Source organism: Podarcis gaigeae (assembly GCF_964106915.1).
Source record: "Podarcis gaigeae genome assembly, chromosome: 16".
Lineage (NCBI taxonomy): Eukaryota > Metazoa > Chordata > Lepidosauria > Squamata > Lacertidae > Podarcis > Podarcis gaigeae.
Genome location: NC_139693.1, coordinates 27,152,615 through 27,176,693, shown reverse-complemented (window position 1 = coordinate 27,176,693; position 24,079 = coordinate 27,152,615). Strand labels below are relative to the sequence as shown.

At 49.7% G+C, this 24,079-nt stretch overlaps 1 protein-coding gene across 3 annotated transcripts in view; it reads right to left on the bottom strand.

Annotated features, from left to right (window-relative positions):
- Nucleotides 1–23,116, bottom strand: part of ADORA2A (adenosine A2a receptor) — a 29,116-nt gene extending 6,000 nt beyond the window's left edge. The window contains exons 1-2 of one of the 3 annotated variants that reach the window (XM_083717404.1): nucleotides 23,026–23,116; nucleotides 3,500–4,295 (exon numbers count right to left, since the gene is read on the bottom strand). In XM_083717404.1, the coding sequence (XP_083573530.1) occupies nucleotides 3,500–3,849 (350 nt within the window). In that variant the 5' untranslated portion in view covers nucleotides 3,850–4,295; nucleotides 23,026–23,116. The remainder of the gene's footprint in view (nucleotides 1–3,499; nucleotides 4,296–23,025) is intronic. The other 2 variants (XM_083717405.1, XM_083717403.1) reach the window with 2 other exon arrangements.
- Nucleotides 23,117–24,079: the final 963 nt, after the last annotated feature.

Here is a 24,079-nt window from a genome sequence, read left to right as displayed (position 1 = left end):
CACCTGCACTTTGGAACTCCCTGCCTAGTGAGATCAGTAAGGGCCTTTCTGCTTCCATGTGCTGCTCTGGTTTGCCAGAAGCGGCTTAGTCATGCTGGCCACATGACACAGAAGCTGTCGGCGGACAAACACCAGCTCCCTCGGCCTATAGAGCGAGAAGAGCGTGCAACCCCAGAGTTTTCCGCGACTGGACCTAATGGTCAGGGGTAAAAAGGTAAAGGGACCCCTGACCATTAGGTCCAGTCGTGACCGACTCTGGGGTTGCAGCGCTCATCTCGCTTTATTGGCCAAGGGAGCCGGCGTACAGCTTCCGGGTCATGTGGCCACCATGACTAAGCCGCTTCTGGCAAGCCAGAGCAGCACATGGAAACGCCATTTACCTTCCCGCTGGAGTGGTACCTATTTATCTACTTGCACTTTGACGTGCTTTCGAACTGCTAGGTTGGCAGGAGCAGGGACCCCGTTGCGGGGATTGGAACCGCTGACCTTCTGATCGGCAAGCCCTAGGCTCTGTGGTTTAACCCACAGTGCCACCCGCGTCCCTAACGCTCAGGGGTACCTTTACCTTTAAGGTGCCTTCTCTGTTCTCTTGCTGGCTCCTGCTAAAAACTTCCCTGTTCAGACAAACCTACGCAGATGCTCATAAAGCTGAGGCCATTTTCATCTGTTTTAGTATTTCCACTTTTGTGCGTTTTAAAGCGGGGTCGTGATTCCGCCTTGATTTCATTGTTCTATCTTTCGTAAACCACTTGGAGGTTTCCCCGCAATCAGACGGTGTATAAATTTTAGGGGGTGGAGATTTCACCTCCCTACACGACCCTGCAAAGAGGGCTGCTTTTCTCTCACCTGCAAAGGCATGGCAGGGGCACGTGAATAAGGTGAATGAATTAATGCACACATATGTGTGTAATGGGAACATTCACTTTCGGAGCACAAAGCCCCCATCCACACTCCCAATTCCTCTCTCATCCCTGTTGCATTTGTTGGGGTTCCATAGGAGCTATAAACAAAACTGCAGGTAGAAACTTAGCAGATCAGTTTCTCCTCTGCCTAGTCAGTTGCAGAGAGGATCATGGGCACAGCCGGGGGGGGGGGCAGCTGCTCCCACTAAATCAAGGAAATAAATAAAGATACTTAACTAAAAGTAGAAAAATCAGAATATTTGAAATTGAAATGTTTGCTGAGATACCACAATCTCCCTACCTAGCGAGCATTTCCCTAGAAAAAGTCAGTGCCTGCATTTGTTGTACTTATGCAAGGTAGAATTTCATTTCATCCTTCGTGGAAATGTGTGAGACATTCTTTGCAGAACATCAGAATTTAGGATACTACAGCAGTGGGTCTAACTGGTCATCTCTCTTGCTCAGCCTTGCACTATGTCTACTGTAGATCATATCTTGCGGAGAATGAAGACCTGGCTAAAGTCGACAATGACAGGGCAGCGTAGAAACAGAATAATAATAGTAATAGTAATAGTAATAGTAATAATAATAATAATAATAATAATAATAATAATAATAAATTATTTATACCCCGCCCATCTGGCTGGGCTTCCCCAGCCACTCTGGGCGGCTTCCAACAAAATATTAAAATACAGTAATGCATCAAACATTAAAAGCTTCCCTAAACAGGGCTGCCTTAGGGGAAAGAAAAGGAGGAAATTGAGAAGGAAGTGCTGAAAAGGTTTCCAGCAAATCCAGGAAAACTTGTTTTGAGTTTAGATTTTTTTTAAAAAAATAATATGGAAAAATGTGTGCTCTTTGTAATTTTGCAAAACGTACTCGTTAATCGCACCAAAGGTCTCCCTGGCATTGTAAAAAAAATAATCCTAATTTTCAAACGGCTGAAGATTTTGACAGATTTTTATGAGCACTTGGGGGTCTAAAGAAAGGAATTTCAAACAACTGTTGTTGAGACATTTCATTCCAAATCTGCTAGAGAGAGCCGGACAGAGGATGGTGACAGGTGAGTATCGCCGCCACCCCGCCCCCAATAGCATAGATCCTGGCTATGCCCATTGAGAAGATGGAGCTTTTGGCAGCCGATTTCCTGAATCTGCAGCTGAAGAAGTTTCTCCCGCCCAGGTGGTTTGGGTGAGAAGTGAGAGTCAGCCCAGCTGAGAGGCAGACAGAGAGCAAAAGGCTGCACTTTCCCTTTCCCCTCCCTGGCCCTTAGGAACTGTATATCCATTTCCAGCTACTGCTGCTGCTCTTCAAACTCAGAGGGCAGGAAGCTCCACTTGAGCTTTTCACTGTAAATTAAAAAAATCACAATGGGGGAGAGGAAGAGATTGAGCCCGAGGCACTCAGAGACTTGGACAGAAGACCTAGAGCGGGAGAAGTCTCTGTGAAGTGGACTTCTGAGGCTGCCCAGCTGTTATCCCACGCTGGAGGGGGCTGCTTCGTGCCATTACAAACAGCCCCCCCTGACTGACTGCCGCTGCTCTCCGGGGACTCGTGCTCAGAGCAAGTGAAGAGGGTTGGGAAAAGCCGAGATTATGAAACACGGACTTTTCTCTCAAACAGACAGGGTGGCGGGGAGCAAAAACTCCAGCTGGGATTTGGGTCGTGCAGATCCCAGCATCACCCGCTGGCTTTTTAAAACGGATGAAAAGTTGGTGACGGACTTCAGACTTCTCCAGCAGCAAATTTATTCTGCTTCTGCTGGTTCTGGAGAAAGGCAATAAGCTCTGCACTGAAGCTGTGCTCCTTGAGCCCTGTCTGTCGTCATCGGTGCTTTTTTTCAAAGAAAAAACATGGTACTGGTACTCACCCTAGGAGCCAATTCCTAGGGGCCAAGCGTTCTTTCCCACCCCAATAAAATTGCTAAGGGAGCTGCCCCCACCCCAGTTGATGGGCATTGCCATTCAAATGGTGTGCATGTGCCGCATCATGTGATCCAATATGCAGGGCGGGGCTTACCTGTCCCCCCCCCCCCATATTTTATTGAAGTTGGCACCCCTGGTATTCATGATGAAGTTGTTACAGCAAGTGCCACACTTTTAACATTTGAGGGTGGGGAAAGGTGCCAGTACTGCGTACCATTGAGTACCCCTAGAATCACAAGGGGTGGTGCTGTGGTCTAAACCACTGAGCCTCTTGGGCTTGCTGATCAGAAGGTCGGCGGTTCAAATCCACATGATGGAGTGAGCTCCCATTTCTCTGTCCCAGCTCCTGCCAACCTAGCAGTTTGAAAGCACACCAGTGCAAGCAGATAAACAGGTACCACTGCGGCGGGAAGGTAAACAGCATTTCCATGCAGTCTGGTTTCTGTCACGGTGTCCTGTTGGGCCAGAAGCGGTTTAGTCCTGCTGGCCACATGACCCGGAAAGCTGTTTGTGGACAAACGCCAGCTCCCTCGGCCTGAAAGCGGGATGAGCACCACAACCCCACAGTCGCCTTTGACTGGACTGGACTGTCCAGGGGTCCTTTACCTTTACCTTTTACCGCTAGAAAAAAAAAACACAGCTTGTTGTCATTGTCATCAACTGCACATTTACCTGAGGGGCATCCGGATGGCGATAATCCGGTCGATCGCGATGGCCAGGAGGCTGAAGATGGAGCTCTGGGTCAGGACCAGGACGAAGCAGGCGATGAAGAGGCAGCCATAGAAGTAGGCGCAGAAACCGGTGCTGATGGTGATGGCAAAGGGGATGGCGAGGACGCCCACCGCGATGTCGGCCACCGCCAGAGACACCACAAAGTAGTTGGTGACGTTCTGGAGGTTGCTGTTCAGGCAGACGGCCCAGCAGACCAGGACGTTGCCCAAGATGGCCAACACCGCGATGAGTAGCTCCAAGACAATGTAGACCACATCTGCCAGGAAGTCTTTATGCCCACGAATTAGCATGGTGAGAGCCGGGCAAGAGGGTGCCGGGGAATCCAGTGTCCATATCTGCAGGATCACAGCGAGCAGGCACAGACCTCAAGTCGCCCAGGTGCCAGGAAGAGGGTCTCGGCTCTCGGCTTTGTGGGGCTGGCTCAGATCCCCATGGCGGGGAAGTTGGGAAAGCTAGCCCAGGCCCCAAAAGACATGGGCAAAAGTCTCCGAGAGAGTCAGTGGGATGGGCGCCTTTTCTCTTTGTGGGGGCAGCTCAACAACGGAACATCTGTGTGAAAATTAAGTTTCCTGTCGAAAGGCTGTGGCTCTCGCAGTCTTTCCTGCCAATGTAACGACACCTCGGGGGGGGGGCAGTTATCTCTTATTCTAGGTAGCTGGTGGGGTGTGTCCCCTCCCACATCGGAAAGGAGAGAGACTGCTGGAAAAGGGAGTAACGCATTGAGGTCATATTCTCTCTAGTGGAGACACAAATAATACAGAAAGTAAAACAGAACTTGAGAAGAGTCCCCATGAGCTGGATTAGCCAAAGAGGACTCCAAGGCCAACCAGATGCCCCCAATAGGAAGGAAGCTCACAAGCAGGGTGTGGGCACAACAGCAGCGCTCGCATTTCCCAGCAGCTGGAGTTCTGGCCTCAACCAGAGCCAGGGCCTTTTCGACACTGGCTCCTGCCTGATGGAATGCTCTGTCTCATGACACCAGGGCCCTGCAGGATCTGATTTCTTTCCGCAGGGCCTGTAAGACAGAGTTGTTCCACCTGACCTTTGGCTTGGAATCAACTTGATCCCCTCCCCCTCTTTCCTTTTTCCTTTCTCCTTCTGTGATGGAACGCCTATTTAGGGACTTCCCTGGCATTTTTATGGCCCATGTAGGACCAGTCTGGATAGTTGGCCTTGGTGAAGATTTGACATTTCCATCCCCCAAAAGTTTTTGATTTGAGTTTCTACTGAAACGAGGCTGCATTTTAATGTTGTACTTTAATCTCGTTTTTAAGTTGTATTTTAATCAATTGTTTTTATACCTGGTGTTAGCTGCCCTGAGCCCGGTCTTGGCTGGATTATTATTATTATTATTATTATTATTATTATTTATTACCACCTTCAACACTGGAAGGAAGAAGCATAGGCAACATGGGGAATAGCCATCAACAGCCCTCCTCCTCCTCCTCCATAAATTTGTCCAATCCTCTTTTAAAGTCATCTCTGCTCCTGTGGGAGGGAGTTCCATAGTTCCGTAAGATTAATATTCTACAGCTTTTTAAATGTGCCTGTGGGAAGGTTGTTTTGCTGGTTTGTTTCCCTTGTTTACTTGTTTTGATCCTGTATTTTATTCTCAGATCTTATGACGAAGGCTGGCATATAAATCTAGTAAATAAAAATAAATGAACAAACTACGCACTACGTGAAGAAATACTTCATCTATTCTGAGGGTTTATCCACACGTCTTCTTGTCCCGCTGCTTTCCCCGGGGGGGGGGGAAAGGCTCTTTAGTGCTCAACTGGAGCAAACGGCAATTGGGTTCCCCGCAGATTGCTGTTTGCTCTGATTTAGAGAGAAAGAGCAGGTTTCCCCTGGGAAAAGAGCAAGGCAGCAGGGAAACCACTCAGCCACGAGCCAAGGCCTTGTGTACCATGAGGGCTGGAAACTTGCTTTTGTGATAAGCCAAGTGGAGCATCTCAGGAACATGAAATTTTCACCCAGAACAAGACTCTGTGGGTTTGCACAGAATTTCGCCAAATGCCACAACACTCTGCTGTCGTTCAGCTGTACCTATCAATGAGTCAAGCACCTCTGTTTAGGTCTCATCACTTTGGAATTTATTGCAGAGTGACTCCCGAAAGAGATGGCAGGATAGTCCAGGTTTCCGCAGCCCCTCCAGAATCCCCTTTAAGAAGAAAACTCGGTGCATCTGATTTACCCTGCCAAGACCTGAGCTCAAACTAGGCTTGCCCTCCTCTCACCCCAGGGCCATACAACCCGACCCCACATCCTTCCAGACAACCTTTTCCTGTTCTTGCCAGCATTTTACCTCCGTTGCTCTTGTATTAATATTGTTCCCTTAATCTTGTTTGCCAATTACTGCTATTATCAGCGCTTATTTGTTAATCTTGTTATCGATATGGTAACAGTGTTGGTGTGTTTAAACTTCTACAGTTTCTGAGCTACCGTGGTTGGTTATAAGAATGTCGGCTGCTTTAAATAAAAAAGCAAAGTTTTTAAGACACGTAAAATGGCATCACAAATATGTCTAACACAGTTCACCCCACCAGCACAACTACCTGCAGTGTATGGTGGTGGGGGGTGAATTTTGACACAGGGCCCCCCCACACACACACACCCCCCTTCCTGTCTCTCTTTCATCCCTGTGATCTGGGTTATCCAGGGGCTTTCCTTGAACTTCTAGGGCATTGCTCAAGGATGGATCCAGGAATCTGGGGAGATCCCTTCACCCTGGATCCTTTGCTCTTTGCCATCAACACTGCTCACCAACAAACAACCAGCTTATTGAGGATTTATACCTGATTTGTTTGCAGGGAGGTTAGACAATGTTGCGTCAAGCAAGCCCTATCCCATACTTTCTAGGGCAGTTCCCCCTTCACTTTACATATCATAAAAGTCTGATCTTTGGGGTGGGTGGGGCAGAAACAGTGAGTTTGTTGCGGAAGAGCTCCAGCTCAACTATTAATTGTGCAACTTGAATTTTCTGATAAGTCACTAAATCCTACCCTAACACAGTGACAGTCCGGAAGCATCCAATACAGTGGTAGCTCGGGTTACATACGCTTCAGGTTACAGACTCCGCTAACCCAGAAATAGTACCTTGGGTTAAGAACTTTGCTTCAGGATGAGAACAGAAATCGTGCCCCAGCGGCGCGGCAGCAGCAGGAGGCCCCATTAGCTAAAGTGGTGCTTCAGGTTAACAACAGTTTAAGGTTACGAACGGACCTCCGGAACGAATTAAGTACTTAACCCGAGGTACCACTGTATTGTAGTGCTTTTGCATATTTTATGGTATTTTTGTAAGTTGCTTTTTGGAGGGTAAAAAGCGACAAATATATTTAAATCGTGATGATGATGCCATCATCATCATCTTGCCAAGTTAAGGCTTATCCTGGCTTTGCCAATGGCAGACTCGTCTGGGCTGTCTGAAAACAGAGAAATCACCATGACCTGGTCATGATCTTTGGGAGCTCATCTCATTGGGAGGCTGTCCTTGGAGTTTAGGCCTAAAGTTTAATCCCTCTTGGAGACGAAGATCTCCTGATTGTTGTGCTCTTTGGCAACAGCAGAGAATGGCCACCAGAAGCTGCACTGCTTCCTTATTCTGTTTACAGTGGTACCTCAGATTACATACACTTCAGGTTACATACGCTTCAGTTTACAGACTCCGCTAACCCAGAAATAGTGCTTCAGGATGAGAACAGAAATCGTTCTCCAGCGGCAGCAGGAAGCCCCATTAGCTAAAGTGGTGCTTCAGGTTAAGAACAGTTTCAGGTTAAGAATGGACCTCCGGAACGAATTAAGTACTTAACCTTAGGTACCACTGTACGTATGGAAAATTGGGCAGAAGTTGCAAAAACAGCACGAGGCATATCAAGGGTTTGGGGCTCTTCAAACACTCCACTGGCTGACCTCAGTATTTAGGGTGACATAAAATACAGTGGTACCTCGGGTTAAGTACTTAATTTGTTCCGGAGGTCCGTTCTTAACCTGATACTGTTCTTAACCTGAAGCACCACTTCACCGCCGCCACTGCGCGATTTCTGTTCTCATCCTGAAGCAAAGTTCTTAATGCGAGGTACTATTTCTGGGTTAGTGAAGTCTGTAACCTGAAGTGTATGTAACCTGAAGCGTATGTAACCTGAGGTACTACTGTATATCCAAGAGTATCTGTGAATATGGAGAGGTGCTTAATTTGCATGAGGGACTCCTCTCCCTGCTCCACAAACCAAATGCTGCTTAACTAGAACAGATATTATCCCCTGCATACTGTTTTACTCTTAGATTTTCTTTCTACCTTTTCATATTTGTCAGTGTTGCAAGCCACTTCCAACCCTGCGAAAAGGCGGGATATAAAAAGTTGTTTGAGTTCATAAATAAGCTCTGTTTAAGGCTGCATCCGACATCAGCAGAACCACTGAAATCAACAGACCCGGATGGCTCTACTCCGAGTAGGGCTAGCAAGGTCATACTACCCGCTGAGTCTTGTTATTTCAGCACAACAGAAAAGTCATTGAGGAGCAAGCTCAGTTGTGGCGTTTATGCTCTGCTAAATCTCGTATCTACTTTTAATCTCATATCTACTGCAGAAAAACCAGTCGGGAAGATTCTAGTTAGTGGCAGACTTCATTTCCACACAGTGGCGTAGTGTGGGGGATGCAGGGGGGGCCGGCCGCACCGGGCGCAACATCTGGGGGTTAGGGTTAGGGGGCGCAAATCCACGGGTTAGGGGGCGCAAATTACTTGCCTTGCCCCGGGTGCTGACAACCCACGCTACGCCACTGTTTCCACAATATCCATGAGCTGCGATTCCTGCATTGCAGAGGGTTAGACTGGATGACCCTAAGGGTACCTACCAATTCTCCATGTCTATAAGTCTGTGAGTTAAAAATAAAAACCTGGCACCTTCAAGCTAGTGTTCAGGGGCCAGGCACATTTTGTGACTGGTGTGGGTCCAATTGCCACCACGTGGAGATCTCTGGATGCCAGGCTTGCGACTGACATTTCCACCTGGCTGGCCCCTCCCAGGTCCTAGTCCGACACTCTAACCACTACATCATACTGCCTTCCTATAGTACTTCTGCCATGGGGCAGCTATATAACTTAAGTAGGTCAATACATATGGGGAGAGCAAAATGGCACTTTGAGAAGGATCTGAAACATTTCCCTCAAAGCTTGAATTTGTTTTATTGATTTGATGTTCAAATTTGTTGTAAACCACTTTGAGATTTTTTTCTTTAAAATATTAAGCAATATAGAAATGAGAAGAAGAAGGAGAAGGAGAAGGAGAAGGAGGAGGAAAAGAAGAAGAAGAAGAAGAAGAAGAAGAAGAAGAAGAAGAAGAAGAAGAAGAAGAAGAAGAAGAAGAAGAAGAAGAAGAAGAAGGAGGAGGAGGAGGAGGAGAAGGAGGAGGATACAGTGGTACCTCGGGTTAAAGATGCTTCAGGTTACATATGCTTCAGGTTACAGACTCTGCTAATCCAGAAATAGTACCTCAGGTTAAGAACTTTACCTCAGGATGAGAACAGAAATCACATGGTGGCAGCAGGAGGCCCCTTTAGCTAAAGTGGTACCTCAGGTTAAGAACAGTTTCAGGTTAAGAACGGACCTCCAGAAAGAATTAAGTTCTTAACCCGAGATACCACTGTAATAAACAATTTCATAAGGGGGAAATGGCGCCTAGACAATTCCACTGTGGCAACCGTAACCCTGGTTTAAGGTGCCAATTGGCGATTAGTTTATATACCTGAGTTTCTAACGCTGCTCCAAGCATGACATAGGGTGGGAAGAGAGACACAAGAGAGGTTTGTGGCATGTGGCCATCATGGAAATGGTGCGGTGGCTCAGTTCAGAACAACTTGACAACTGGCGCCTGCTCCAACAGGGCCCAACATTTCTCACAGAGCGAGGTGAAGAGAGGGAACGACCCTGTTATCATCCCAGGCCAGAAAGCAGCTGGCAGGAGTGTTCCTCTTCCAGCCTTCTTAATGCGGTTAAGGCTTCCTTGTTACCCTGGGCAATGTTCTTGCCTACTTCTCATTATTAAAATCCATTTCCTGTGCTCCTCGCAAACCTGTTGCCGCTGCCCCCGCCCTGCCCATTTTTCATCGGTTAGAACAGGCTGTTCTATGGCTGGTCTGGGCCCTGGAGAACAAAACTGTCTCCTCTCCATGCAACTGGCAGCAGGCAGCTCCTTTGGAGACAGAGGACAGGAGGCGAAGGAACCCAGCCAAGGTGTGTGGGGAATCAGGTGACCAGGAGCTACCAGATGCAATGTCTCTGCTCCAGCCTCCGCGGTCAGACGGCATCTGAATCATGGCATCTTACCTCGGGTTAAGACCTTAATTCGTTCTGGAGGGCCGTTCTTAACCTGAAACTGTTCTCAACCTGAGGTACCACTTTAGCTAATGGGGCCTCCCACTGCCGCCACGCCACTTCATCCTGAAGTAAAGTTCTTAACCTGAGGTACTACATCTGGGTTAGTGGAGTCTGTAACCTGAAGCGTTTGCAACCTGAAGCATTTGTAACCTGAAGTGCTTGTAACCTGAGGTACCACTGTATTTGGGAAATTGCAAGTGGGGGAGAGTGTTGCTGTGGCATCTGGGCCCTGCTGGTAGGATCCCTAGGGGCCACTGCAAGAACAGGATGCTGGGCAAGTTAGACTAGTTGGCCCTTGGGGTCTCTTCCAACTCTGAAATTAGGAGTGCCAACTTGGTCAGGCGACCGAGTACGCTTGGGGCCATGGGTGCCATGCCCTGGCCCCCAAATTTGTGCGTGCCCGGCCCCTTCATGGGGAATTTTGTGAGTGCTCGGGCAACCAGGGCCCCAGTGAGTTGGCACCTATGATTCTAAGATAGCCCTCTGGCCTGATCCAGCTCCTTGCATGGCCCTACTGAGGTTCTGCATACACACATTGCCATTACAGAACACAGCTTCTTCCCCCAAAGTATCCTGGGATCTGTATCCCGCCCCCCGCCCCAAAGCTGCAATTCCCATTAACCTAACAAACTATAGTTCCCAGGTGTCTTTGGAAGAAGCTATGGGCTTTAGAAAAAAGGACGCGGGTGGCGCTGTGGGTCAAACCACAGAGCCTAGGACTTGCCGATCAGAAGGTCGGCGGTTCGAATCAACACGACGGAGTGAGCTCCCGTTGCTCAGTCCCTGCTCCTGCCAACCTAGCAGTTCGAAAGCACGTTAAAGTGCAAGTAGATAAATAGGTGCCACTCCAGCGGGAAGGTAAATGGCGTTTCCGTGCGCTGCTCTGGTTCGCCAGAAGCGACTTAGTCCTGCTGGCCACATGACCCGGAAGCTGTACGCCGGCTCCCTTGATCAATAAAGCGAGATGAGTGCTGCAACCCCAGAGTCGGTCACGACTGGACCTAATGGTCAGGGGTCCTTTACCTTTTATGGGCTTTAGATGCACGGTGTGTCTGAAGCCTAGCACGGTCCCTTTGTAACATCAAAACAAAAATGCTCAGGGTTCTCGACTTACCGCCCGCCCTCCCCATCCTTTCTAGGCACAGGTCCACACTTTAAAGTGCTGTATCCAAGTGCTTCTCTCCCCTGCCCCCCACCCCCGCTCCAGTGTTTTCTCTGCAAAAACTCTTCTGCTGAATGGGGCAGGGTGGCAATTCAGGTTTTCTGCGGATTTCTGTTTGCTCCAATCCAGCAGTAAAGAGCAGTTTTCATAGGGAAAGTGCCAAGGGGAAAACCAATAACAACACTTTAAAATGTGGACATATGCCTAGAAACACAGCACAAAAAGGGAGTCTGGATGCGCCTAAAATGCACACCCGGGGGTTGGACTAGATGACCCTTGGGGTCCCTTCCAATTCTAGTGTGATATACTATAATAGTGTAATATACTATATATTTAGTATAGCATACTATAAATGTAGTGTGGTATATTTAGTGTACCAAAGAAATATAGTGTAGTATATTTAGTGTACTATGGTATATCTTCCTTTCTTAACAGTGGCGTAGCGTGGGTTGTCAGCACCCGGGGCAAGGCAAGTAATTTGTGCCCCCTAACCCGTGGATTTGCACCCCCTAACCCTAACCCCCAGATGTTGCACCTGGTGCGGCCGGCCCCCCCTGCACCCCCCACGCTACGCCACTGTTTCTTAATGTACTTTGTGCACCTTTTCCCTTCTCTTTCATCACTCTATTTTTTATAACTGAAATTCTTTTAATAAATTTTTAAAATATATTTTTAAAGTGGGGGTGGAATCCAGTCCAACCCCCTGCAATGCAAGAATCTTTCATCTAATGTGGGGTTTTCACCCACGACCCTGAGATTAAGAGTCTCATGCTCTACTGACTGAGCCAGCCATCCCTCAGGCTTTTACTTCATCAGATCCACAAGGGCAATCTTGGTAGGTAGGCAGGTATGTAAAGTGTAAGGGGGGAGGAGCAACTGAATGGGCATGAGATGCAAAGCAAGAACTGTCAGGTTAAAATGCATGCTAAAGTGGCGCATGTTTTGCAGCAGAAGATGGGCGGTAATTTATTCTGCATTGCTGTTGTGGGGAAGGGGAGCATTCACAAGAAACAAGTCACCGACCACAAAGATATCCATCCAGGCATTTGGGGCACTTAAAAGAGCGGGGGGGGGACCCTACAAGTAAACATCTTGCTCTCCCCCAACTTTGCAACAACTCTGCAAAAAGACAGGTGACCACACCTGGAATACCGTGTCCAGTTCTGGGCACCCCAATTTAAGAAGGATGTTGACAAGCTGGAACATGTGCAAAGGAGGGCGACCAAGTTGATCAAAGCTCTGGAAGCCAAGCCGGATGAGGAACGGTTGAAGGAGCTGGGTATGTCTAGCCTGGGAAAGAGGAGACTGGGAGGAGATATGATAGCCATCTTCAAATATCTCAAGGGCCGTCACGTGGAGGATGGAGCAGGCTTGTTTTCTCCTGCTCTGGAAAGTAGGACTGGAACCAAGGGCTTCAAGTTGCAGGAAATGAGATTCCAACTAGACATACGGAAAAACTTTCTGACAGTAAGAGCTGTTTGACAGTGGAACAGTCTCCCTCGGGAGGTTGTGAGCTCTCCTTCCTTAGAGATATTTATGCAGAGGTTGGATGGCTGTCTGCCATGTATACTTTAGCTGAGATTCCTGCATTGTAGGGGGTTGGACTAGATGACCCTTGAGTCCCTTCCAACTCGATGATTCTATGAAAAAACCCTCAAAAGGTTCCCTGGAACAGAGCAAGAGATCTTTTGAGGTGTCACGGTCAGAGTGCTTTAGGAGGCTTGGCCCCATCCTTAAGGAATGCTCTCTGTTTTGTTCCCATGAGAGACGGGTGCTCCCAAGCCCCTGAAGGCAAATGGATGGGGTCAGGTGTTCAAACGTGGCTCCTTTTATCCCTACTCTGCTCTGAGTGCACTTGCCACTAGGAAGAGGTTACAGGGAACCAAACAGGGCCTTCTCGGTAGTGGCACCCGCCCTGTGGAACGCCCTCCCTTCAGATGTGAAGGAAATAAGCAGCTATCTTATCTTTAAAAGACATCTGAAGGCAGCCCTGTTTAGGGAAGTTTTTAATATTTAATGCTGTACAGTGGTACCTCTCATTAAGAACTTAATTCGTTCTGGAGGTCCGTTCTTAACCTGAGGCCTCCCGCTGCCGCCGCACCGCCATCATGTGATTTCTGTTCTCATCCTGAAGCAAAGTTCTTAACCCGAGGAACTATTTCTGGGTTAGCGGAGTCTGTAACCTGAAGCGCCTGTAACCCAAGGTAGCACTGTGTTGTTTTTAACACTCGATTGGGAGCCGCCCAGAGTGGCTGGGGAAACTCAGCCAGATGGGCAGGGTATAAATAATAAATTATTATTATTATCATTATTACTATTATAAGAGGCTATCAAGCAAATGAAACACATTCTGGACCTTTCAAAGTCCCAGGTTCTGCAGAGAGCTGTCCCCTAAAGGAGCTCAGAGCAGGTGCCGAACTGCTCCTCTGTCGTTTGACCCCATGTGCTTTTAGAGAGACCATTCCAAAGCACCAACCTGCTTCCTCTCACACAAGTTGCAAGGGCAGGGCTGATGTCGGGAGAAGCGCAGAGTGGCTGGGAGGGCGCAGACCTAGCAGCCCCCTTTCAAAACTTCAAGCATGCCTTGACTGATAGCTTTGGAAACTGTGGCTGTTAATCACCACAGTCACTGATGCACAGCATAAACCCTATGGCTGCCTCTCCCATTGGGTGCACTTCTGAGCTGTCTTGGTGACCTGCCTGTTTCCAGTAATCAGAGGAAATGAAGTATTAATCACAGGTCATTTCCCTTGCAGGTGTTTCTTCCCAAAAAGCAATGTTCCTACAGGAAGGTGCTTGCTGCCGGCAGGTACAAGACCCAGGAAGCAACGCTGACCTTGGAGTGAACTTACTAAACAAATCTTTGTCAGCCTGAGGGCCACAGTCCCTTGCATGGAACCTTTCAGGGGCCATGTGCAGGTGGTGGGCGAGGCCAGGGGGAAAGTGGGTGGGGCAATAGGACACAGAAAAGCAAGATGTTTCTGCACGCACGTTTTCCGCATCCTCTGTCACTGCAAGCCAGGGGCACCATCATAGTTCAAGGACACATTCCAGCCCTTGAGGAGGGCAGGGCTGGCAAGAGATGCTCAAGCAGAGGTGTACCTAGGCTCCCTTGCATGCTTGGCAAGGAGCTGTATGGGTGCCCCCCATCCCATCCCTTGAAGCCTGGCAGCTCTAGGGTTGCCACTTTTGTTCTGGCAAAATACAGGACAGGGCAAGGCAGGGCAGTCGGTGGATGATTTTTATATGGTGCAGAAGTGTCTTCAGACCAATCCATTGCAAAGTATTCTCTCTAGCTCAGTCGGTAGAGTGTGAGGCTCTTAATCTCAGGGTTGTGGGTTGAATCCCTATGTTGGGCAAAATATTTCCGCATTGCAGGGGGGTGGACTCGATGGCGTCTCGTGGTCCTTTCCAGCTCTACAAATTCTACAATTCTGTGATTACAGCCTAACAGGATGGCCACTTTGGAATTTGTCATATACATACACGTGAATTTGTAAATCTGTCTGCATTTGGCTAAAGGTAAAGGTAAAGAGACCCCTGACCATTAGGTCCAGTTGTGACTGACTCTGGGGTTGTGGTGCTCATCTCGCTTTATTGGCCGAGGGAGCCGGCGTTCAGCTTCCGGGTCATGTGGCCAGCATGGCTAAACCGCTTCTAGTGAACCAGAGCAGTGCACGGAAACACCGTTTACCTTCCCGCTGGAGCAGTACCTATTTATCTACTTGCACTTGATGTGCTTTTGAACTGCTAGGAGCTCACCCTGTCACGGGGATTCGAACCGCCGACCTTCTGATCGGCAAGTCCTAGGCTCTGTGGTTTAACCCACAGCGCCACCCGCGTCCCACTTGCACTTGGCTACCCAGAGCTTAAATGCATGACGTTTCGCCTACCCTTTCAAACACATGCATTTGCAGAGGATCCCTAACTTGGCAGAGAGAGAGAGAGAGAGAGAGAGAGAGAGAGAGAGAGAGAGAGAGAGAGAGAGAGAGAGAGAAGACCATAGCACAAAACAGTAGCATTTTACAGTGAAATAAGGCACAATCCTGTATTATACAGGACAGGTGGCAACCCTAGGCAACTCCCAGAGCAGGGAAGGAGCAACCTGGGAGCATGTGGACAAGCTCCTAGCCACTCCAAGCCAGAGTGGGGAGTCATGATTTTGTACACACACATACACCTGGGGCTTGTGCCCTTGGCAGAAGCCAGCCTGGCCAACCCCTGGGTACACCCCAGCTCTCGAGGGCCGCATTCAGGCCCCAGATGTCCTGCTCCCTCTCTTCCCCACACTGCATGTATGGACTGAGCCAGGCTTGATGGCCACAGCAATCTCCTGCAGCTGACTGCCAACTTCAGCCTGGACAGAGACTTTTAAAACACCACATTTCGGAAACACAGCTTCTGAAGCCTGCAGACGATTTGGATGCCGCCCGAAGCTCTGTTGCAATTTGCGCTCCTTTGCTACTTCCCTTTAGCACTTATAAATGCTACGTCACGGCAGGGATTTGTACAGCCTGATTATTTTGGCAAGGATCCTCCCTCAAATTAACACAGAGAGCAGCCATGTGCTGGAATTAACCCTCACGGCGGCGACACTTCGGGAAGCAGATGCAAACGAGGAGGCACAAATGAGAGGATTTGTTTTAGCTGTCCAGATTCCCACAATTTGGCTGACTTGGTGCCTTCCTGTGTCTTCGGACGAAACTCTGCTGTGGTGCCCATTTCCTGGGGGTTCTGCAATGCAAGGGGAGCTCTCCACAGCTCAGGGCAGAGCAAGGCACAAGGATGCTGTGGCTCAGTGCAGAACAGCTGCTTTGCATACAGATGGTCCCAGGTTCAATCCCCAATGACATCTCCCAGGTAGGGCTGGATGAGGGTTTTGGCTGAAGCCCTGGAGAGGCACTGCTGCCAGTCATTATAGACAACATTTGTGTTAAATGGACCTCAGTAGAAAGCAGCTTCCTTTATTCATAACCTTGAGGGCTAGAAACATCTTATTTTTAGGGAAACCCCCTTTTTACATGCACAGGTTTAAGGTATAAGGCAGCCTCCTATGTTCTAGCTCGGCTACTGTATAGTGCCACTGTATTCTGCTCTGGTCAGACCTCACCTGGAGTACTGTGTCCAGTTCTGGGCACCACAGTTCAAGAAGGACACTGACAAACTGGAACGTGTCCAGAGGAGGGCAACCAAAATGGTCAAAGGCCTGGAAACGATGCCTTATGAGGAACGGCTAAGGGAGCTGGGCATGTTTAGCCTGGAGAAGAGGAGGTTAAGGGGTGATATGATAGCCATGTTCAAATATATAAAAGGATGTCACATAGAGGAGGGAGAAAGGTTGTTTTCTGCTGCTCCAGAGAAGCGGACATGGAGCAATGGATCCAAACTACAAGAAAGAAGATTCCACCTAAACATTAGGAAGAACTTCCTGACAGTAAGAGCTGTTCGACAGTGGAATTTGCTGCCAAGGAGTGTGGTGGAGTCTCCTTCTTTAGAGGTCTTTAAGCAGAGGCTTGACAACCATATGTCAGGAGTGCTCTGATGGTGTTTCCTGCTTGGCAGGGGGTTGGACTCGATGGCCCTTGTGGTCTCTTCCAACTCTATGATTCTATGATTCTATGGCTTTTGTCAACCAGATGCCTTTCAGACTTTGTGGTCCAAAACATCCTGACGGTATCAGGTTCGTGGAGGCTGTGGCTGCAACAAATCTAGAATAACAGCAAGAGGAGCTGACCCTTCAGAAACAGGATGCAGGAGCCATGATGGATGGGAAACAGAATGTACAATTTGAAGCGTGGCCCCAAATGATGAATCTTCTGTTGAGTCTTTCAGTGCAAGGAAAGGGAGGAGCAGCGGGAGAGTGCCAACTCCCCTGGCTTTCTGAGGTTGGCAGGATCCCCAACAGGAGCAGCTCCCATCTCATCAGAACAGCCGACAGGATTAGGCCAATGGCCCATCTAGTCCAGAATCCTTTTCTTATAATGGCCAACAAGATGACCCACAAGCAGGATTCAAGTAGGGCTGGGTGATATCTGGTTTTAAAACATCGTGATATATCAGCAGCTAAATACCACAATATGCTGATACAGTGGTACCTTGGTTCTCGAACTCAATCTGTTCTGGAAGTCCGCTCGACTTCCAAAACATTCGCAAACCAAGGCACTGCTTCTGATTGGTTGATTGGCCCCGGAAACAATGCTGACAGCCGAAATGGCTTCCAAAAAACGTTCGCAAACCGGAACACTTGCTTCCAGGTTTGTGGTGATCAGGAACCGATTTGTTCAGGATCCAAGCTGTTCGGGAATCTTGGTACCACTGTATATCACGATGTCTGGAATGTATCTCGGCTGTTGCTGCTTCCTCCCCATCTTCCTCCCCATCTTTGCCATTGCAGCAGTGGGGTTCCTGCTTCTTCCCCAGGGGCTGAGCACCCCACCAGGAGGGCAGCTTTGTCCCTCTTTCCCACCAGCCTTCACTGTGGTTCACAGTGGTCGCCCGCCTGAGCTTCTCTGAGAAGCCATTAGATGGGATTCCGAGAGAGGATATGTTTGGGGGGTAAAAAACACAAGCAGCCAAGCTTTCCTCAGGAGAGCGAGCTGCAGATGTGGCCTCCCTGGGTTCAAGCTCTCTCTGTTCTCACCACCACCTGCCAATACTGGGACTAACTGGTGGCCTCATCATTGGACACTGGGAAGGAATGTTCTCCCAAAGGGCCCCCTGCAGAGCCACAATTTTGATCCTCTCTGATGGTTCTTCAGAGACCGTAGGAAACACACTAGGCATTTTCCCTGCAATGGGCCAAGGAGTAAATTCCAAAAGAAGAGGGGCTTACACCCGAGTAAACAGGCTGCACAAGCCTCACCCTTGCACCATCAGCTTCTTAGCTGCAATGTGGGCACTTAGCTACCTGAGGCTGCCTAAATATTCTTTACACTTTTACTGTCCTTTTTAATTGTTTTTTTCCACCTGAGTTTAGCCTTCCAAAGAACTACTGGAACGACTTCAGGAACATTAGAACTTCGTCAATTCCCGCCCCCACCCTGTGGGCTTAAAGTTTAATCCGCTTTTATTGTTTCCAATGAAAGGAACATCCACAGGGCTTTAGGACATGGGGGTGCCTAACTCCTGGTGCAGGGGTCCCAAATAAATGCTTCTGCCTCCACCCTGGAAGACCCCACCAATTTGGGCAGGAATGGGGGTGGGGAAGGGGAAATGAAGTAGACCTTCTCCACCTAGCTCAACACCCAGATAGAGATGCAAACTGGTGTAGCGGTTAGAGTGTCAGCCCAGGATATGGGAGAGAGCAGGGTTCAAATCCTGGCACTCAGCCATTTGAAGCTTGCTGGGTGGTGACCTTGGGCAGTCACTGCCTCTCAGCCTAACCTTCTTCCCAGGGGGTTTTGTGAGGAGGGAGAGAACCATGTATGTCACCTTGAGCTCCTTGCAAGAAAAGGTGAAATATAAATGCAATTCACAACAACAACTGCCCACTCCCCTATCATCAGGTGGATCATTTGATGAGCAGGAGGAAGGCCACCACACAAACAAACAAACAAACACGTCCAGCAGCTAATCTGCTGCTTTCAAGGTGAGTGTGGCGTGCCCACTTTCACTGCTGGCAAGCAGCCCCTCTTTGGGTCAAAAAAAAGCAAGCCACCCTTGTCTGAGGGCCAGCTACACCTTCGCCTTTCGGCCCACAGGTGGAGGTAGAGAAAGAGGGCCAATGTTCATGACTCTGCATATGAAGCCACCTGGGGTCACAAATGCATCTGAAGAAGCATCTCCATCCCTATCATTCTGCCCGGACACTGAGGTCCGGTGCCAAGGGCCTTCTGGCTGTTCCCTCGCTGTGAGAAGCCAAGTTACAGGGAACCAAGCAGAGGGCCTTCTCAGTAGTGGCACCCGCCCTGTGGAACGCCCTCCCACCAGATGTCAAAGAGAAAAACAACTACCAGACTTTTAGAAGACATCTGAAGGCAGCCCTGTTTAGGGAAGCTTTTAACATTTAACAGACTATTGTATTTTAATATTCTGTTGGAAGCTGCCCAGAGTGGCTGGGGAAACCCAGCCAGATGGGCGGGGTATAAATAATAAATTAATATTATTATTATTTCAGAAGCGCCCTGTGTGATGCCAAAATCCAGTGCCCCACCACCCCCACCTCTCTCTTTCCATTCTACATGATAGTTGTGGCGCTCCCGGCAGCACCCCCAAGGCTCAGTGTCCAGTGCAACCAAACCAGTCGTACTCCCCTAAATCCATCACTGGGGCGGAGGAGAATCACAGCAACAGAGAATTGTAGAGTTGGAAAACACCCCAAGGATCATCAAGTCCCTTGCCATGCAAGAATCACAGGAGAGTCCACCCCCTCCTGAGGTTGTCCGTTCCACTGTCAAACAGCTCTTACTGTCAGAAAGGTCTATCCTGATGTATAGTCAGTGCACCTCTGACACCCGAGATGCATATTTTCAGGACCTGCCCCTATGTTTTGTGATGGCTTTTTCTAGTAATTGTAAGTTTTGAAAAATTGTTTTTTTTAATTATTGCTGCATTTTAACTTATGCACCCCACCTTGGGACCTTAGGGTGATGGGTGGGTAATTAACAACAACAACAACAACAACATTCCACCCATGTGTGAATCAGATGATTCTACCCTCTCTCCATCTCGGCAAGGAAGGGGCCTTAGCACAGTCAGGCACAAGCACCCAAGGAGGGTGCAAAACACCGCCAGGGAAGGGTGTAGCCTGGCAAAGAGGGCATGTGTTCTTGGGAGAGTGCTTTGGGAAGGATAGCAATGCCTGGGGGCCAACATTGCTTCTCCCCATCAGGCCTGAGCCTCTCCACCCCTGCCATAAACGAACATCTGCACCTTGTCTGAACCATGGGGCAGGGAAACAGCCTTCTGTGGCACCCCCAGCCCAGAAGCTTTCCCCCCAGCCCAGGGCCAGCCTGCTTGGCATCTTGCAGCCTAATCTATTTGCCACATTAAAATGGGTTTCTTAATCTTAAACAAATTATATTAAAATGATAGTTAAGCGCATTGATCTTTTAATGGAGATTCAATCCAAGAGGCTCTTCCACCACCCTAATCCAATTTTGCAGCCTCGTCCCATTTCCTGCTGTCTGCAGCTGCCTGGCATAATCCATTTGCGGAACACGATCCAAAAGAGGTGGCAAGCGTGGTGCTGGTGGGGGGGGCAGGGGGCTTCTTTCATGAAAAAAAAAACCAGACTATTTGCAACCCCCCCAAAAAACCCTATTTAATTGATTTATTATACAATGCATCTTCCCTCTCCCGCACCTCTAGGCAGAAGGATTTTCTGAGAAAAAGTTCAGAGAACAATAAACACATTAATCTTTCAAGGGGCCACTAGACTCTTTGGTTCGGGTCCAGTAAAAGATATTGCTTTATCCATTCTGCCTATCTTCCCCAGGACAAGCACAGAACTCCTTGTGCTCCAGATACATTCTACTTACTGTCCGTATCTCCCCCTGGTTCCTGGTCTTCCTACAAACACACACACAAACACACACACACACCAGCCAGGAAGGGTGGTAAAAGCCCTGGCTTCCTATCCACCTGATTTAACCGATGGCCCTGGCCTGAGCCACCAGATCGCCTCTCTGCAGGATCAATCCTCTTCCTCACTTAAGCCAAGAGCTTCACCAAACAGCAAAAGGCATCATTGTGCACACCAGTGTTTTAGGAAACTTTCAGGCTACTGAGGACGGAGACAAGCTAAAGCCAACTTTACCAAGAAATTTACTTTACAACAATACAGTGGTACCTCGGGTTAAGTACTTAATTTGTTCCGGAGGTCCATTCTTAACCTGAAACTGTTCTTAACCTGAAGCACCACTTTAGCTAATGGGGCCTCCCGCTGCCACTGCGGGAGCACGATTTCTGTTCTCATCCTGAAGCAAAGTTCTTAACCTGAAGCACTATTTCTGGGTTAGCGGAGTCTGTAACCTGAAGCGTATGTAACCTGAAGTGTCTGTAGCCCGAGGTACCACTGGATAGCAAAAACTAAAACAGGAGAGTGAACTGCTGGATAAATATCAGGTCTCCTCTAGTTTGCTAAGTACTGTGCAGAGGGAGGATCCGTTTTCGGCAAGGAAATTGGAAGGATGATGAAGAAGACCCATGAGGAAAGGGGGGGGGTCTGCTGGAAGGCAGCTGTCTAGAAACCCCTAGACTAGAACCCCAGACACTTTATGCTTCAATCTGAGTAATGAATTCAGTGCAATGTCGCACCTGGACTCCCTCCTCCCCTAAAGGATCCATGGATGTCACCTTATTATGATGAGTGTGATGCATGGGAGTTTGCAAAGCTTATGCAAAGCTTCACCCTCACAACCCCCCTGCCAGGTTTGTCCCCAAATGGGCCCATTTCACAGATGGAGAGCAATGGCATTGAGGCTTGCCACACTCGAGCAGTGAAGTGCTGGACAATGGAGGTGCAGGAAGGCACCTCCTACCTTTGTTCTGCGTATCTCACTGTTACCTACCCTGACTGGCAGCAGCTCTCAGGCAGGGGGCCTGTCCCATCCCGACGTGGAGATGCCGCAGGCGACTGAACCCTGAGACCCTCTGTATGCTCTGCCACTGAGCTATGAAGGCTCCTAAACTTTGAGCGATCCGGGATCGGACCCTGAAATGCGGACCATTATGCAGCTGCTGGAAGCCGAGGAAGCTGCCTCATGCCCACTATGGGTGTAGCCAGGATTTGGGGGGGGGGGCAGACCTTTTGTTAGGTGGGGCAGAAGCTCAGTTTGCTATGCATTTTTATTGATTGGGGGGGGGGGTCAGCTGCTCCTCCCTGCCTTTCCCCTGGCCAAGCGCATGATGCCCACATAAATCAGTACTGTCTACACATCAAAATGGTAACTCCATATGTTCTGAAGGCTAGTAAAGCAGATCAGCCCAGACAGCTCAGTTGGTTAGAGAGTGGTGCTGACAATGCCAAGGTTACAGGTTCAATTCCCATGTGGGACAGCTGCTTTTTCCTCCATTGCAAGGGGGTCGGACTTAGATACTCCTCAGGGTCGCTTCCAACTCTACAATTCTATGATGGTCCCAGATTGAGGAAGCCTCCTATCCAGGCCTAGCAAGTGGCTTCTGCAGGATCCTGGCCCCAGAACAGCTCCACTTGTCGCTTGTGACTCTGCTGCGAGCTGGGAAGACCCTGCACCCTTCTGCATGCCAAGCAGGGGCTCTCCTGCTCGGGTACTCCCCAATCCCACTCCACCCCACAGTCTCCTCAAGGAGGGATGCCCTCAGGGTCTGCCCTGTAGGTCTCCTTCTAGACCCAGAACTTGGGTGGTCTCAGGAACTTGCCCTGCGCCAAAACCAAGCAGCAGCAGCCCTTTCCCGGACCATGCGGGGGTCCCGGCCCTGGAGCATCCTTAGACCCCCCCCATAAGATTTCTCTTCACATGCTCTGCTTCCTACTCATCATCGCCTCTCGAATTAGATCTCTGGACCCTAACAGGATAGGGCTCCTTGGTGCTGAGGACCGATCGCCCCCCGCCCCATTGCCCTTGCCCTACCCGGATCTCCGGACTGAGGCTCCTTCAGAAACAGTCGGCAAACAGGGGGCTCTGGGCTTTCTTGCCCCCACATCGACAGGGAAGGGGGGGCAAGCTCGCCTTGGGCTACTGCCCCTCTTGAACCTAGCCTCCCTCGCCGGGATGTTGTGCGGGAAGATCCAGGAGCCCCCCAACCAGCGAAGCCTCTCCTCTCGCCAAGGGGGAAACTGAGGCAGAAGCCGAAGCAGCTACGCCCCCCGCGGAACTTTGCCTCCGGGGTCCCACAAACTCCCCCCTCCCTATAGAGAGCATGGTCCGGCCCTCGCCTGGGAAGGCAAGAGACGGCGCCCCCTCCCCGGCATAAAAAGTCCCGCGAAGCCCCGACGCCCGCTCACCTGCCGCTTCCTCCCGGCTCGCTGCTCCGCGCCGACTCCGCCCGCCTCGCCTCGCCTCGCCGCCGCCCGGGACCAGCCCGCCACTCGCTCCGCCGAGGCGCAGCCGCCGCGCCCCCTGCCGGCCCGCCGCCGCACCACGCGGCCCCTGGTCCGCCTCGGAGGGGCGCGCCTCCTCCCGCCGAGGGCGCCCCCTGCAGGCAGACCGGCGCTTCGGTGGTGGGGACTCTGCCGGGACGCCCTTTGGGACCTCGCCTGGCAAGAGGGGTCAGCGCCCCACGGCGCTCCTGGCTCTCTGTGGGGCGGGGAGGGGTGGCTAGCGGAGCAGCCACGATCGGGCTGGGACCCAGAAGAACGACTCTAGCAGTCTAGCACCCCATCCCGCGCAAGCAAAAGGGGCACGCGGGGAAGAGGAGGAGGGACGTGGCCTGTAGGGCTGGCTTTCTACTTGCAGGGATTTTCCTCTGCAGCAGAGGGGAGCCTGGTGCTAGCGGAGCCTCGCCGCACCTCAAGCCTCCTTTGCTGCTGGCTCAGCAGAGAAGCGAAGTTGGATCCTCGGTTGGAAGCTCACCTCGGCCACGCTCTTTTCATTATTTACAAGATTTATAGGCCGCTTTATCATATATTCATGTGATATATGCATATATATACACACATTCAACAATGCCTAAGAGTTTACCTTTACACAATGACAGAACTGTTGAAAGCCAGGAGAAGGACATCAGCAGTCAGGATCATCTGACTTTTCTAAGACAATGTTTCTATTTGTTATCTAAGGAAGCACCAAGAGGGCATCCTTTGTTAACCTGGAAAAGAGTTGCATCATGACAGGAACTCAGCAAAAAATAATATGTGGGCTATAAAATTATTTTTAACACAGGCAAATGATGTGACTGTTGCCTTTCACCTAATTTCACTCTTGGCATTTCAGAATACATTCGGAATACATTGGACTTAGCAGGGCCTACTTAAAGGTAAAGGTAAAGGTACCCCTGCCCGTACGGGCCAGTCTTGCCAGACTCTGGGGTTGTGCGCCCATCTCACTTAAGAGGCCAGG